The sequence below is a fragment of the Notolepis coatsorum genome (genome assembly GCF_963971535.1).
Source record: "Notolepis coatsorum genome assembly, chromosome: 12".
NCBI lineage: Eukaryota > Metazoa > Chordata > Actinopteri > Aulopiformes > Paralepididae > Notolepis > Notolepis coatsorum.
In genome coordinates this window covers 58,279,668-58,297,856 of record NC_140176.1, presented here as the reverse complement: position 1 = coordinate 58,297,856, position 18,189 = coordinate 58,279,668, and the positions used below count along the sequence as shown (strand labels likewise).

Sequence of the window (18,189 nt, the reverse complement as noted above, 5' to 3'; positions counted from 1 at the left end):
CCTTGTATTAGGTTTTGGTGGGACAGGCACACATCACATCTTAAATTCATCCTTCCCTTCCTTGCCTAGCTACCCCACACCCAAAAGGGAAAAAGGAAAACAAAGTATATTCTGGGCAGCATAGGCACTTTTCCAGGCTCCAAAAAGAATGGTTGATTTATTCATTAATTAAAGCGAAATGATTGTGAGTGTTCTTGGTGTGACGCCAAATATGTTGTTTACAAGGACTTGCATATATCTACTGTGAATGGGCCTGATAGTCTCAGAATATAAATACTTTGGTATTTGACTTGATGAAAAATTTACATTTAAATATCATGTGGGCGTTCTTGCCAGTAAACAGCAGCAAAAGATTGGATAATTGAATAGAGCCAGCTTCCCTATGATTAGCAGAGGGTCGTTGAAGCAGTTTTCTTGTCTGTGTTGGACTACTATGTAATCTACAGACTTGCGGCGGCTTCCATTCTTATGCCCTTAGATTCTGCATATCATTCAGCCATTAGATTTATCACCGGTGATGGTTATGGTACTCACCATTATGACCCGTATAGTAGAGTTGGATGGTCCTCCCTTGGTGGTGAGAGAGGTGAGAGTTACATTGGCATCTGTTTCTATATAAAACCATAATTGGAGATTGGCCCAAATGATCTCGCTTCACTATTGGTCCAATGATTGGCTCAACACTGAAAGCATCTACCAGTCTGCACTGATCTGCTTTTTCTGTGCTCCTGACACATGGAACATCATACAACAAACTCTAAAACGCAATACTTTGGTATCCCTTGGTCAGTTTAAATCACCACCATAATCTGCAATTGTTTTAATTGATTATATATACTTATATTGTATATGTCTTGTATTTTTTTGCTTGCCCTCAATAAATTCTCGAGTTGAAATAAAGATTGAATTAATGAATGAATGATTTGATCCCAACCTTGATACAAGCTTATAACTGAAAACTGACGTGATTCACATGAGCACAAATTGATTCTGTTTTGCAGGTTCCCACAGGCTGAGACAAGCTCTTTCTCTGCCTGCTGGCGCCACCTAGTGGCGAAATGAATTAACAGTCGCTTTCTCTCCCCTTCCAGACACAGTCCGGGCTGTAGAGAAGGAGAATGAGATGCAGTCTGCCAATGAAATCAAGGTACAGCCAAGCAGTCAAGCACCTCTCTTATCTACTCATGTCACTGTCTCTTCGTGGTTAAAGGTGCTGTCAGTGGTATTTTTTGTTTGTTAAAATAAGTGGTCTACTACATGTTAAAATAATAGCTCTACATTCCGACAGCCATCACTGAGTGTTTGGTCTTCCAGTCCCTCCGCTCTGTAGTAAACACAAAATAAATGTTCTGGTATCCCGTTCTATCTTTATCCTATCAGGAGAGAGAACTCCATACTACAAAATGGTCTGACAAAAATAAGAAATAAAAACTAATTTTAAGCAAATGTGTCCTTGAAACAAGTAAAATAATCTGCCAGTGCAGTAAGCAAATTTGGCTTGGCAAGATTTCCTGAAATAAGTTAAAATATCTAGGGTTCTCTCTCCTGATTGGATAAAGTGGGAAGGGATACCATAAAATGTATTTTGTGTTTACTGCAGACAGAGCGGAGGGACTGGGAGAGGGAGACCCATGTTGAACAATGAAATACCACTTCACTTACAGCACCTTTAATTAGTCAACAGTTTGTTTGTTAAATACATTTGTACTTTGTAATTCCTTTTCAATTATATTATGGACTATTCAATTAGTTAAATATTTTTTTGATCTACTTTTTCTCCCCATTTTTCTATTTTTCTCCCGTCCCCAATTTCGCATTGTCCAATTCTACCCTCCCCTGTCTCGAACGTTGTTAGGCCATGCCTCCCACAAGCCGGCTGCAATGTGGACGAAGCCTTGCATCACGTGTCCCCTCCGGTACTCGAGTAGGCAGCCGTTGCATCTTTTCACCTGCACAGCGCGATCCCTCAGCGGCGAGGGTCTGCGTTTGGAGGGCACGCCGCCCCCGGCGCTTCCTGATTCTACTGCACAGGCGCACCAACCGACCTGTAGGAGTCGCTGTCCACAACGTCCGATCCCCACCCACCAGCTTCCCACCCCCTAATACTGCCAATTGTATTAGTATGAACGACCAGCCAAGCTGGTAGCAACGCCGAGAGCTGGGCTTGAACCCAGCATCTCCTGTGTTGGTGGCGAGCGCCTTGCCCACTGCGCCACCTAGCCGCCCAATTAGTTGAACATTTATAACTATCGGCCCACTAAGGATTTCTTCAGTTGGGGGACAGCTGAAACACCTGAAAACCTTTTAAAAGGGGCACAAATAACGCAGATTTATTATGACAAAAATAATCAAAAAGGTTTTGCACACATTCATTTAGTTTGACAGTTTAATTTCATTTCAAACTTTTATTTATTCTTGAAAGGCAGCTGAGGCTTCCCTCATTTACATTTATGTCAAGTTTACACCATAAATACAGCATATAAATCACAGCATATAAAATCACAACAATAAGACAACAAGACGATGGTGGACAAAAGCAAGGATAACAAATAAATTAAAACACGTACTTGATTGACAATGATTAGTGATCAAGGTCTTCAATTCTGCAATAGAGGAGATAATCTAAATATTTAGGGATTGTTGGAGTTCATTCCATGAGCAGTTATTGAGTTTGAATGATGTCCTCCAGTGACGTCATCAGGGGAATGAATCCTTGTGTTGTGTTAATTACAGGTCGACACCGTTTCGTCATCGCTCATCTCCGTCAGGGATACTAGCTTGATATCATTACTGTACGTGACGTGAGAAACTCTGTGACTGGTTGTCGCGGTTAAGAGCCATGTGTCCGTGTGTCCCTGTGGTCAGGAGCCGGTAGAGAAGATCCAGTCCCTCAGGGAGAGCCACCAGAAGCAGCTCTGCAGCCTGAGGGACGAGCTGGACACCAAGGAGAAGCTCATCACCCAGCTGCAGGAGTGAGACGCTCACACTCACAGACGGCTAGCTTATCTTATTAGCTTCCTTTCATTATAATGTTAGGTACAATATATACATATTGTGAGGGCTGCGGTGTTTGGGTCACGAGCAGATAATAGAGACTCTTTAAGTTATTTGTGTAATGATAAGCACTAAACTGCTAAGCAGACATTAAGGAGAAGGGGAAAAGTAAACAATCTTTACAGGTGGAAGCCTCAACATGCGTATTTTAAGAAAATAAATCAAGTCCAAAGAACAGGACAACACTCAATAAAGAGGTATTATAGAAATAACTAAAATAAGCCACAAAGGCACCTCCTAATAACAGAGTTCATACAAATAACCTAAATAACAATAAACCTCCACTAAGGGAGTTTATGTTTAGTGGAAAAAGAAACACACTACAATAAAAGGCTCAGCTACTAGAAAATAAAGTGCTAAAATAAGCCAGTAGCCTAAAACCAGGATGGCTACAGAAAAAGGCTAAATGCTGAATAGGGCAGAGATCAGCAGCACTACACTTTAATATAGCAAAGCCTGGCCGGAAGGGTAGCCAACACGAAAGGAAATGAGAAAGCAGCTAACCCTGCGATATTTCAAACTTAAATAGACTCAGCTTTTCCATAGGCACAGCTGCACTGAATCAGGTGCAATCAAGCCCACACACCTGCCCTACCATGAGGCAATTAACCACAGAGGCTAGTGATTGACAGCTGTCCCTCACTCACAGAAAGGTGAAATAAAGCAAAAAACCATGACACATAGAGAGAGAGAGAGAGAGAGAGAGAGAGAGAGAGAGAGAGAGAGAGAGAGAGAGAGAGAGAGAGAGAGAGAGAGAGAGAGAGAGAGAGAGAGAGAGAGAGAGGAGAGAGAGAGAGAGAGAGATCAAAGTTTCACAGAGCTTAGAAGGTTCAAAACCTCGACCGATTGGATTACATGGCGAGAAAATCGGTTGGTAAATCTTGCACACCACACACACACACACACACATACACCTTATTGACACGTATGTAATGTACTGTCTGTCTCCCTCTCATCTTCTCTGTGCATCCAGTCTGAACCAGAGGATCATGTTGGAACAGGAGAGGCTGAAAGTGGAGCATGAAAAGCTCAAGGCCACGGACCATGAGAAGAGCCGCAAGCTCAACGAGCTCACGTACGTATGGGTATATAGACTAGCAGGCAGCAGTATGAACACACAGGCTGGCCGTACGCCTCTGAGTCTTCTGGAGACGCCGTAGGTCCTGACTAGGGATGTTCGATATTGGCTTTTTTACCGATACCGATATACCAATATTGTCCAACTCTTAATTTCGGATACCGATATCAACCGATACCGATATATGCAGGGTTCCCCCCCCCCCCCCCCCCCCCCAAAAACTGAATAATTTCAGGTAATTAACATTACTTATTACATGGCGTTTTCACATTCGCCGAAATGCTTGCTTGTGATTGGTCAATAGCGCGCGTCAGAGGTCAGTTATCAGACAATAATGACCGCTGTGGGACAATAATGACCGCTGTGCGCAGCTGTTCGCAATCAAGCCCACAATAATGACCGCTGTGCGCAGCTGTGCGCAATCAAGCCCACTGACATCAGTGCAAACTGCCGGCTGCCGGGGAAGCTGCTGGGGGGCGGAGCGACGAGCACTTAGCGGAGCCAGAACCAGTGTTACTGTTGCGAGTCGATGTAAAATGAATTAGGTATATTGTTAGTAAGTTAGCCATGTAATAAGCGGGATAATGTATAGCTATACTCGATCATTGTCGCAAAATAATTGACCTTCACTGACGTTTAAAACACCTCGCCGAGGCGGCTCGGTATTTTAAACTCTGTGTCGGTTATTTTGCGACAATGACCTCGTAGCTATACATTATCCCTTACATATCTCTTGTCGTGGAATTAACACAACATTATGCATAATTTTGACAATAAATAAAATCAGAATTAGTTCTTACTTGCTTGCCTGGGTAAATAAAGGTTAAATAAATGTAAAAAGAACTTTTTTTTCTTTTTTTTGAAAACCGATAGGCCTACCGATAATTTCCGATATCACATTTGAATGCCAATATCGGCCGATAATATCAGACATCCCTAGTCCTGACTCAACAAAACATCCACGATGGGACATGCCCACTTGAATGACACATCCCCATGTTCTGTACTGACACCCCCCACCACCCACAAGGGTGACCCATGTTCTGCACTGACACCCCCCACCACCCACAAGGGTGGGTTCTGCACTGACACCCCCCACCACCCACAAGGGCTGGCTAGTTTCAGTTTAGTTTTTGTTGTTTAAAATGGTTTAATTTTTGTTTAGTTTTTATTAGTTTCAGTTTTAGTTTTTATTTCTATTTCAGTCAACTAAAATTAAGGAGGGAAATCACACCTAGTTTTAGTTTTTAGTTTGGTTTAAGTGAACTATAATAACCTTGATTCTTAGTCTATACTGTCTAGCTAAATAAATGGATTGCTATTCATTGTTGGTACTTCAGGTTGGGAATTGGTATCAGCTGTGAAAAAGTGGTATAGATGGCTATGGAAAAAACATGATCTACAGATATTGTGATGAAATTATGATGACGATGATGAGGAGGTTGTTGCGAAACAATTCTCATCTAAATTAATGACAATAACCATAACTAAAATGTCAGTCTTTGAGGGGATGTTATTTGAAAATGCCAGTTTTGATATTACACTTTACATTATAATGCAATTAAATGCGATGAACAGCAATTGGATTATCTATCGTGTAATTTTGCATTTGTGAACAGATATCGTCATCCATATAGATATCGGAAAGATAAAAGATGATATCTCTCAGCCCTAAATTCACCCTGCAACAGGAAAAAATAGTGAAGATTAATCCGTTTTTTTGTTTGCAGTTGAATAAAGCAAATCATGTTGGTGTATTTTTTAGCAGCTAGTACAAGTCGGTCTGTCTGGAACATCGGGGGAACCCGCTACCCTTTACGATCGATGCCCTGGGTTCTTTAACAACCTTATCAAGTCGAGATCTCCGTCTAATGACTCATCTGAAGGACGGCACTCACTCACGACTGTATGGGTGTCCCTGTCACAGTTACTGCCAGGTCCAGAGGACAGGGTGCTTGCTCCCTACTGAACAACAATACATTCCAATAGTGCCCTGGTTGGGGCTCGAACCTGTGACCTTCCAATCATGAGCATTTCTTTTTTATGTTTGGCCAGGGTGATGCAGGACAGGAGAGAGCAGGCCAGACAGGACCTCAAGGGCCTGGAGGAGACGGTGGTGAGTTACTGTCAGTGTGTAGACGGATCAATATGGGATTTACTGACTACATACTGTACGTGGGTCTCTGAGCCAAATGTCCCGTCTCTCTCACAGGTCAGGGAGCTGCAGACCCTCCACAACCTGAGGAGACTATTTGTGCGGGACCTGGCCACTAGAGTCAAGAAGGTAAACCACACGCACGCACACACGCACGGGTGGCTGGTATTACATATACAGTGCCATACATCCTGCCTAAGTGCTCTTGAGCAAGGCACTGAACCCCAAAATCACTCCAGGGGTGCTGCACTGCAGACGACCCTGCACTCTGACCTCTGATGAAATGCATAATGTGTGGGGGACTGTGTGTGAATGTGTAACTAGGAGGACTGTGTGTATGTGTCACTAGGAGGACGGTGTGTATGTGTCACTAGGAGGACTGTGTGTATGTGTCACTAGGAGGACGGTGTGTATGTGTCACTAGGAGGACGGTGTGTATGTGTCACTAGGAGGACGGTGTGAATGTGTCACTAGGAGGACTGTGTGTATGTGTCACTAGGAGGACGGTGTGTATGTGTCACTAGGATGACTGTGTGTATGTGTCACTAGGATGAGTGTGTCTATGTGTCACTAGGAGGACTGTGTGTATGTGTCACTAGGAGGACTTTGTGTATGTGTCACTAGAAGGGATATGAGGACTGCGTGTATGTGTAACTAGGAGGGATATGAGGACTGTGTGTGTAACTAGGAGGGATATGAGGACTGTGTGTGTAACTAGGAGGGATATGAGGACTGTGTGTGTAACTAGGAGGGATATGAGGACTGTATGTGTAACTAGGAGGGATATGAGGACTGTGTACATTATGTGTAACTATGAGGGATATGAGGACTGTGTGTAGGTGTAACTAGGAGGGATATGAGGACTGTGTGTGTAACTATGAGGGATATGAGGACTGTGTGTAGGTGTAACTAGGAGGGATATGAGGACTGTGTGTAACTAGGAGGGATATGAGGACTGTGTGTGTAACTAGGAGGGATATGAGGACTGTATGTGTAACTAGGAGGGATATGAGGACTGTGTGTATGTGTAACTAGGAGGGATATGAGGACTGTGTGTATGTGTAACTAGGAGGGATATGAGGACTGTGTATGTGTCACTAGGAGGGAGATTAGGACTGTGTACATTATGTGTAACTAGGAGGGATCTTCTTCTTCTTCTTCTTCTTCTTCTTCTTCTTCTTCTTCTTCTTCTTCTTCTTCTTCTTCTTCTTCTTCTTCTTCTTCTTCTTCTTCTTCTTCTTCTTCTTCTTCTTCTTCTTCTTCTTCTTCTTCTTCTTCTTCTTCTTCTTCACCACTACCACCACCCAATCAGTCTCCAATGACCACCTCATTTGTTTGTGTGTATCTCTTATGTCAGTGTTTCTCAAACTCAGGTCTAGATACGGGTGCTGATCCCTGGTTTAGTTATCTCTTATAAAAGTAGACTAGTTTTCTAGTACTGGTTATAATGAAAGAGTCAAGTCAAGAGTTTTATTTGTCACGGCATACAAGTATACAATGAAATGCGGGGGGTCTTGCCCGCAACAATTGTGCATAATACAATAATAATATATAATAATATAATAAGAATCCAATAGAACGACATTGTGCAATAATACAAGTAATCAAAGTAGGGCATATCGGTATATGTACATGAGTTATTTACAGAGCATGGTAGGACATGCTAGGTTGATTGAAATTGATTGAAAAGTTTATTAACAGATTGCAGAATGGGTACAGTATAGTACAGCTCAATACATACAATTGTTAAGGGGATGCAGACCAGAGAAAGACTTTCGTCTTGTTTACATCAGGGTCCCCCATTTTCAATTCATCATAACATATATGACATACATGACATACAGATAGACAGTACTGCTACATCTATACATTTATGACATATCAGATTAGCAAATACAGTACTGTTTGTGATACAAAAGTGTCCAGAAAAAGAGTGTATATACATTTGACCTGTGGTAGTGCAATACACTGTTAGCTACGGATGAGGCACTGGGTCTTTATGTACACTGCTATACAATGCTATATTATACAATCTCAAGTTATACTATACTATTCTTAAAGTGACCTTTCCTTTTGTAAAGTGACCATAAGTGTGAGCGTGTGCAGCATGAGTGTATGTGTGCTCATGTTAAAGTGGCTGCTAGTGTGTGAGCGTGTACAGTGTGTGTGTTGTGTGTGTGCTTGTGTGTGGAGAGTTCAGTGTTCAGGGCTCTGATGGCCTGGGGGAAGAAGCTGAGCCGAAGTCTCTCTGTCCTAGTTGCTGGTGTTCGCAGGCGTTTGCCTGACCGCAGCAGCTTGAACAGGCTGTTGTTGGGGTGGTGAGGGTCCTTCATTATTCTGCAGCCTCTGGATTTGCACCTCTTGTTGTATAGGACCTGCAGGGGTGGTAGTGCAATACCCGTGGTACGCTCGGCTGAGCGTACCACTCTCTGTAGGGCCTTCTTGTCCTGTGCCGTGCTGTTTCCATACCAGGCAGTGGGCCCTGAAGGTGGTAATATTATTGTTTGTTGAATCCTTCTGCCTTAAGCCCCGCCCCTCTCCCGCCCTGCCTTCGCCACATGTTTCCATCAACCGCCGGCCCCGCCCCACTTACTTTGTGTCGTATTGCATGTTTAATGCATCAGGGGAGGACCACAAAAAAGCTGCTGTGATAAGTAGGCCGTGCGATTCTTCAAAGGTACAGCTGTAAATAAGGGGATTCAAACCCTCAATGACAGACGCACCCTCACCCACCCCAGGCTTGGGCTTGTTGGGGTGAGCTACATGGCAAAACAGGTTTTTCCTGGATCTAGAAGAGGATAACTCAGAGTCATACCCATCCAAATTCACTGCTTACACAAATTACACATGTAGACACAAATGGGATCACATTATTAGACCCTCTCTTCAGATCCTGGGTGGGTCTTGTTCACACAGATACAAGCTGAATATAGTGAAATAAACAGTGTTGGGGAAACTGCTGACAGCGCACTGTAGTTTACCAAACTATTAGCTACTAAATCTAAATAGTAGATCTGAACTACTCTAAATGTAAAAAAAAAAGTTTGTCAAATTTAAACTACTTTGAATAAGTTGTTCAACTACATCCAAACTACATGGTGGAAACGCATCACAGTATGAGTCTGGGATCTCATATTGTTACCGAGCAACAACTGAACTGACACTCTGAGTAGTGTGGGTGTGTTTGATTTAGAGACTAGGACAGGCAACATACACCCAATGGTGTGTTTTGTGTGAGGTGGAATCAGGAAAATCAATTTTTTTAGGGAAACATGTAGCGATGTATGTTGTAATGAACTACCTAAACTACATGACCCAAAGTAGTTAACTACTGAGAAAGCTGCTGAGATGTGATTGTTGTTACCACCCAACTACTGCAAACTGTAGTTAAACTAGTAATTTAACTACACATACTGTAGTTAACTACTCCCTGCCACTGGGAATAAAATAGGCGATTGATAAATATGTAATAAATTCACATTGGTTTAAACATGGATGCATATTAGATAGATGTTCCAAAGAGATGAAGTGTGTTGTTTATGTGTGTCTTGTCCTAACATATATATGTTTCTAAGAGATGAAGTGTGTTATTTATGTGTGATGTTCTAACAGATGAAGCATGTTGTTTGTGTGTTGTCCTAACAGATGGATGTTTCTAACAGATGAAGCGTGTTGTTTATGTGTGTTGTCCTAACAAATGAAGCATGTTGTTTATGTGTGTTTATGTGTGTGTTATTTATGTGTGTGTTGTCTTAACAGATGAAGCGTGTTATTTATGTGTGTGTTGTTTGTGTGTGTTATTTATGTGTGTGTTGTCCTAACAGATGAAGCATGTTATTTATATGCGTGTGTTGTTTGTGTGTCGTCCTAACAGATGAAGCATGTTATTTATATGTGTGTGTTGTTTATGTGTGTCGTCCTAACAGATGAAGCATGTTATTTATGTGTGTGTGTTGTTTATGTGTGTGTCGTCCTAACAGACGAAGCATGTTATTTATGTGTGTGTTGTTTATGTGTGTGTTATTTATGTGTGTTGTCCTAACAGATGAAGCATGTTATTTATGTGTTGTTTACAGTATGTGTGTGTTGTCCTAACAGATGAAGCGTGTTATTTATGTGTGTTTTGTTTAAGTGTGTGTTATTTATGTGTGTGTTGCCCTAACAGAACGCTGACATAGACTCTGATGGCACTGGAGGCAGCACCGCTCAGAAACGGAAGATTGTCTTCCTGGAGAACAACCTGGAGCAGCTTACTAAGGTTCACAAGCAGGTAAACACACACACACACACACACACACACACATACACACATACACATACATGCATGAGTGGGCACGCACGCACACACCCAATTCATCTCTCTATCTTTGTGGGGACATTTGGGCCTCACAAGGATAATAATAATAATAATAAATTGGATTTAAAGAGAAGCGCCTTTCTCAGACTCAAGGACACTGTACAAGGAGAGATAAGCTATATAAAAGAAAGGGTAAAAAAATGAATATATGTGTATAGTAACAACAGGAAAAAATTAAACAAATAAGGAAGATGCTGTCCAATTGGATGAAACGGTAACAATTAACAAATTAACAAAAACAACGGGATATGTGGCTGTGTGGATAGAAAAACAAGCCCAGCTTCCCCAATACACACACACACACACACACACACACACACACTTTACACATGTGTTGTTGGCAGATGCAATCATTATTTAGTACACAATGTAGCTTAGCTCAAGGTCTGAATGTTTCAATAGCTTTGGATGTACCAGAGTATATCTTCTCCCCTCTCTCTCTCCCCCTCCCTCTCTCTCCCCTTAACCACCTACTGTAGCTGGTGCGAGACAACTCCGACCTGCGGTGTGAGCTTCCTAAGATGGAGAAGCGTCTGCGGGCCACGGCAGAGCGGGTCCTGGGCCTGGAAACGGCTCTGAAGGAGGCCAAGGAAAACGGCATGAAGGAAAAGAAGCGCTACGAGCAGGAAGTGGACCGCATCAAGGAAACCGTGAAGGTCAAGGCTAACATGGGCAGGAGAAACTCAGCTCAGATTGGTCAGTGGGAGACACACACACACACACACTATGGTATATATGTTTTTCTCTCACAAAACAATCAATATTTTATGTATAGAAATCAAATTCAATATTATCGAATCGTATTAGGATCAAAACGGGAACAAAAGCCCCCTCCTCTGGTTTTCGATCAAGTGAAATAGCCTATGAAAATGAAAATCGGATACCATATTACTGTACCTTACTTTGATACTAACTTTGACACACTGAGAGGTGAGGTGAGATGATGGCGTCTTCATTTGGTGCTTGTAACCTGACCTCATATATACACACACACACACACACGCACACGCGCACGCACACACACACACACACACACACACACACACACACACACACACACACACACACACACACACACACACACACACACCTATAGTTACTTTTATTCTCATTTTATTTGAGTGATTGGAATATCAATAGCCTATACAAATAGGTGATACAAGTTTACTTTGTATGTATATCCAGTGCCTATGAATCTGGGTAAAAGACTGTAGTATATGTATGTATGTTCATGGTTTCTCACTGCTTCTGAATTTAGTGAATATTAATATACTGTATTATGTAATATATATTGTACTATGTATGATTACATATGATTAAAGAATGTGGTGTGTATAGTAATATGTTTGAGAGAAAGGATATTGTCACTTTCTGATTTGAATACCTCTTGGTTGTTTGTCTGTAAAATGTCCTATCTGTTGTTATGTTTCTATGTTGTGTGTTTGACACCAGGAAGAGTAGCTGATGTTCTGCATCAGCTAATGGGGATCCTAATAAAATCATAAGATCATAAACCATCTTGCTACATGTAACCCACGTGTCCCTTTCTCCCCCCCGCAGCTAAGCCCATCCGGCCGGGCCAGCTGCCTGGTGGGGCGTCTCCCATCCTCCTCGGCGTCAAGCGCTCCAACTTCTTCCAAAGCATGAGGGGACAAGGTGCCATCAAGCAGGAGGAGGATGATGAGTACTGTTGACACTTCCTATGGTGTTCTCTTTAAAAGGGGCAGTTCGCCCCAAAATAAAAACTAAAACAAAACAAAACAAAACATATTTTTGGGAGATTTCTGCCTCGGTTTGTGGCGCTCGAAGTACCAAAAAAATACATTTGAAAAACGTGTGATAATCAATGAGGGTGTACTTCGGTAGAAAATAGTTCCTACCGGATCATAATTTCTGGAAAGAGACACTTTCAAATGTATTTCTTAGGGTGCTTTGAGCGTCCCAAACCGAGTGCCATTCAGCTCCATTGTATTGGAGTGACAGCAGATATCTCCAAAAGAAGGGCGAATCACACCAAAATTACCTGGATGGATAGATAGCACTATGGGTATGCGCAGGTACCATTTTTGCAGGCAAGCTATTTGTTTATGGAGGTTTCAATGAGAAATGCTAAGAATCTTAAACAAGCCACTTTTAGGATAGCCGAACAGCTAATGCAGAAACTTTTTCTTCATAATGTGACGTGTCTGGTAGTAGACTACACTTATCGAGCATATCGAGGTATATGTTATGATTAATTGAAAATGGGGGACCCTGATGTAAACAAGATGAAAGTCTTTCTCTGGTCTGCATCCCCTTAACAATTGTATGTATTGAGCTGTACTGTACTGTACCCATTCTGCAATCTGTTAATACAATTTTCAATCAATCAATCAATCAATTGACCGTAGTAGCACGGCGGGAATTTTGCTCTTATGTCATGCTCAGGTTGGGATTCCTTTCCAACCGGCTCCCACCTTGGTGGAAAGGAATCCCAACATGAGCACGACATAAGAGCAAACTGTCCGCCATGTAAATATGGTCCATTGGGGACACAGTATGCATGATGATGATGTGGTTGACGCCGATAGGGGGGAACTCTTGATTCAGGATAACTCTTTGATGAGACGCCTCACTTTGTTTTTGTACCAGGGACACAGCGTTTCCTCAACAAGCCGAGAGCTGTATGAAAAAATACTAACTATGAAGAAATACTAACCACTGTTTTCTTTTGTTTCACTCTTTATCTAATGTCTCCTAGTCTCAGCTCCTGAACATGGACCATATTCACACAAAGACGGAGCCGGGATGACACAGAGAAGCTTGCTTTCCAATTATCCTGGCACCATTTACCATGTCTATTTACCAAAATATGTATTTTAAGAACTGGATCGATCTAGGCCTTCAGCTTAATTTGGTTTTATTCAGTATGAGATTAAATTTTCATCACAAAACATGGACAAAAAGAGAACAAACCAGACCAGCAAGAAGTTACTTCCCTGGCATCTACTGTATCTGAGATTGAACGCCAAATCAACGCGTTGCCGCTTTCACCACACACAGCCGTCAGTAATGTCCTCCTAAGATCTTAGTCTGCACCTTGCCACGTTGAATGTATGTTACAAATGTTCAGATAACCCGAAAAGATAAGACGACCGAAAGGAGTGAAGATATTGAAGGGATTTAAATCAGTGTATCATTGGTTCTTTTCACATTCAATTGAGAATCCAAAATATTTTGTTGTTTCATTATTTGTTTATGAATCTGATACCAAAAAACAAATAACGGTTTGTTCTATGATTTTTATGCTCAACTCAAAAATAGGAAATGAAAAAACGGGCCACGGACTGAACTTGATTTTGATATTTCTGATTTATGTGACCTGAAAGTTACTGACTTCTTCCTGTGTTGCACTTGATAAGCTTGCAGCAAATATGGCAACAGTTCAGTCTGAATGAAGGCCTGAAAAAACAGAATCATGCAGTGATTGTAAGTCAGTGAATCAGTATTTATTTTTGAGTCATTTGGTATCGACACCATGGCTGCACTGGAACCATACGGTAATTTGATGAAAGACTTATCTGAAACTGGAAAGACGCACGTAGAGATTTCCACCAAGCTGCAGCAGATGGGTATCCACTATCCAGAGATGCTAGTTAATGTATTCTATTAGACTGAGCACTGAACCCCCCCCCCCTCTCTTTTTAACGTTGCACAACCCTTCAACAGTGCACTGGTAGATCGTGTACAAACTGAGACTGGTTATTTTTCATAGATTTTTTTACAACACAAAAAAGCTGCTTCATTATGATCTCCGCCAATTCGCCTTATTTACTTCACTGCCATCTTTATTTCTGTAGATTGCTATGAATGCATTTCAATGAGCTGATGACAAATACACATCTGTGTATTTCAAAAGACGAAACATATGGTGGTGAAAAACTATCTTGAGTCAGATCATCATGAGTTTATAATTCCAGTAGTGTATTCTGACTTGTTTTGACTATTTTGGTTCTTGAAGTGGCATTTTCATAGCTAAGTTTTAACACTGAAGTGAACGGGTACTTCGGTGCATCCATACCTTACATTGCGTCAAACATGACCAATATGGTGGCAAAGTGAATAAGACGAATGTACTGTATAACAACACAATGGGGTGCACTGTCAGTCACCTAATCATATACTTGCTATCAGAATATTTATGCAAATTGCACACTCTTGGAATGCAACGCCTGCTCCCAGCAGGTCATGTTATTCCTGTAGAAAACATGTAGCCTACTGGGGGTAGACTATCAGTCGCACCACAGAGGTATATAAATGTCAGATTTTACAATATGGGGACCTTTCAGTTAGGTTCTCCTAATTTATACACTGTTACGTCAGGATGAATGTGATGGCCTTTCTTGGTCTCTTGAAATGTATTTATATCATCATATAAATATAACACCTATTTTAAATATCATAGTTTAGCTTAGCTTAATGTTAGCGCTGGTGGGTGCTAGCTGCTAACATTACCACCAGCAGACATGGGGATTCTGTGACACAAGCACACGCATTCACAGATCAATTCATCGTCAATTTTATAACTTTGTTTTCTTTTGTATCTTTACTTTGTCTAGCAGCAAAGCACACAGGGGTTGCTTCTAGTGGTTGTGTGGTGGATTGGTGGCACCTTAATCTTTGCTAGCCACTGGTAGCAGCCTATAGCCCCCCAACATTACCACAACAGCGATGCACTAACAAGCTGGACGCTGTAGTCAGTGCATACATGGAGGACCACTGTATACCATGTGTGTACGAGTGTAGACGGTATACACAGGTATTACACAATAATCATAATTAACAAACATAAATAAATCCCCACTGGCATGTATCCGGGTACGGTTTAACCAGGCTTGCTTAGTATTGTTGTCAGAATCGTACCATTGATTTTGCTGACCCCATGACCTTTCCTCTATCTGTTCAATCTGTTAGTCATACGGTCATGAAAGTTATATCAAGAGAGGCTGCTTCTATGAACTCAGCCATATTGGATTTTTCGCCATATTGAAAAACACTTTTTTGGCCTACTCCCCCTAGCCTGTTCACCTGATTCTCACCAGCCTCTCTGTGTCACATCTGGAGAACAACATCTTTATGGTGGCGCTATTCTCACCAACAAAACTTTTAAAAAGTGAACTACTCCACAAAGGGATGCAATGGGCGATGGCCAAAACCCAAAGCAGCAACCCAAAACCCAAATTGGGATTCCCAATCCCACACAATCAGTTCTCTCATCATGATTTTGTCAAGGAGCCCGCGGACAGTGTTTCAGTGGCCCTTATTGAAGTCCTCTAGTAGGCAGGCTGCCCGCTCCATGTTCAGCCAGTCCAGGTATTCGTCCAGTCCTTAGGTTGAAAACTCAATGAATTGATTGTTTGCATATGGTCCGTTCAGGTCGTGACAGAAATGTAAGCCTGCGTACGTGTATATGATGCAAACATGGGTGTGCTGCATAACCCCAAAGAGATCAATGCATTGCAATGTGTATCAAGTACTTTCTGTAGCCTTATTGGCTCCTCAGGTTTCTACCCTAGATGATACCAATAAAGTCTCAAAGAGAAACCTTGTGGTTGTTTTTATTTTCTACCATGAGAGCATACACACGTAATTGGTTGACTGGGTTTTTACGTGGAGGGAGCGAGAAAGGCTGGAATAGGAGTTCATAGCGTTGCACTTAACCCACCGCACAATAAACAATATTTTATCATGCCTACTATAGGCTATTCCACAACATCTGCTGGCTGTCATAATGTCTCATCCTCTCACTCTCACCAACAGGGTATGCTTTTATTAAATCAATGTCAATTAATTACATTGACAATGACTATAAGAATGGATATGAATCAGGATAAAGGCATACCCTGTTGGTGTAACAAGATAAGTGAGAGGATAAGACATTATGACAGAGTTGGGTGTCATCAGCGTAGCAATGGAAGCATATCCCATGTTGTACTGTTGCTGTCTCTAATTTAATTACAGCCTTCTATCACTACTTCTGATCCTATTCCAAACACTGTAGTTAACCCACTTACCTTCAAAAACAGAATAATTAATTTCAATGTTAGAAGTGTGCTTCAGCAACAAACGTTAGATCAAATATAGATAAATATGTTGGTTTCACAAACGAACCCTGCTATATTGGTCCTCTGTGAAACTAGAAAAAAGTTATTCTGAATTAAATTAATACAATGTGTACAGAATAGACTGAATTGATATAGGTGGTGGTATATATATATATATAAAATATTCTCTCACGGTTCTGCTCACTACCAAAATGCTTTGAATTTATTGCATATAATAGTGATGGTTAATTTGGGGTTCAGTGATTCAACCCTTGTGGTGGGGGTGTGTCCTTCAGCTGATTCTACTGCTATTTACAAATTGACTGAATTGCTTTCTCAATACGATGTGTCAGAAATGTCAATTTTAGGTGACTTTAACCTAAATTGATTGACCACTGTATCTGATCATTTGAATGACATGGAACAATCTCAATAATCTGAAAGACTACAAAGTCAGCTATAAAATCTGAAAAACTATACAAAGTCAGCTATAATAGACTTAATCTTTTCCAATAGAAATGATAAAATTGTTTTTGATCTGGGGGTAAGCAACCATTGCCCAACAGCGTGTGTTAGAAAGATAACATTTAAAAGAACACAATTGTTATTGTCAAGATATAATTCAAGAAACTTTAACAAGCCTTTATAAATGACCTCCATCACAGTGATATTTATTATACTTCTTTAATGAACAAGCCTTTATAAAAGACCTCCATCACAGTGATATTTATTATTCTTCTGATATCCCAGAGGTCGAACTGGGGATCGATCCCATTGGTCCACATTTAGACACCTTATAAATACAGCAAATGCACATCATCTGTGAGAAACGCCAAATCAAATGATAATTTTGACTTAATTACTAGCTCCAAATCAAACCTTGCAAAAATTTGGAAGGCAGCTAACTCAAACTAAAACAAAACCACTATTCCTCCACCTATTTACTAGAGCCAGAAATAATAGTTTACATGCATATATCCACTGTGAATGGATCTAACATTGAAATATTTACTGAATATAAATATGTTAGCATCTGTTAATGAGAAATTTACATTTAAATACCATATATAAAAAAAAATCAGCAAACCGACAAAAAGTGGCTTATTTTACAGAAACAGAACCAGCTTCCCTTTGATTAGTAGAAAGATGATTCTTATACACATCTTAAGCGATTAAACGCTGACATCGCTTTTTTACAGGAGACACGCCTAAGGAACAAAGACCATCACAGGTTACACAGTCCTCAGTTTAATCAGGTCTCCCATTTCAATTCAAATGCCAGAGGTGTGGCAATTCTTATTGGGGAAAATGTTCAATTCTCCCCCACCAAGATCATTGCTGATAGAAATGGCCGGTACATTGTCATAGTGGGCCTTTTGTACCAAAGACCATGTGTTACTGGTCAATGTGTATGCCCCCAATTTCGATGATGCCAGCTTTGTTCACACACTACTTGGCAATC

At 41.1% G+C, this 18,189-nt stretch overlaps 1 protein-coding gene across 1 annotated transcript in view; it reads left to right on the top strand.

Annotated features, from left to right (window-relative positions):
* The window catches only part of LOC311238429 (kinesin-1 heavy chain-like), a gene marked incomplete at its 5' end in the record, with an annotated part of 38,320 nt that extends 24,479 nt beyond the window's left edge, over positions 1–13,841 (top strand). The window contains 9 exons of the mRNA XM_084326489.1: positions 1,092–1,147; positions 2,866–2,972; positions 4,028–4,129; positions 6,188–6,248; positions 6,345–6,416; positions 10,453–10,557; positions 11,124–11,340; positions 12,205–12,328; positions 13,385–13,841. Coding sequence (XP_084182615.1) covers positions 1,092–1,147; positions 2,866–2,972; positions 4,028–4,129; positions 6,188–6,248; positions 6,345–6,416; positions 10,453–10,557; positions 11,124–11,340; positions 12,205–12,328; positions 13,385–13,397 — 857 coding nt within the window. The 3' untranslated portion in view covers positions 13,398–13,841. The remainder of the gene's footprint in view (positions 1–1,091; positions 1,148–2,865; positions 2,973–4,027; positions 4,130–6,187; positions 6,249–6,344; positions 6,417–10,452; positions 10,558–11,123; positions 11,341–12,204; positions 12,329–13,384) is intronic.
* Positions 13,842–18,189: the final 4,348 nt, after the last annotated feature.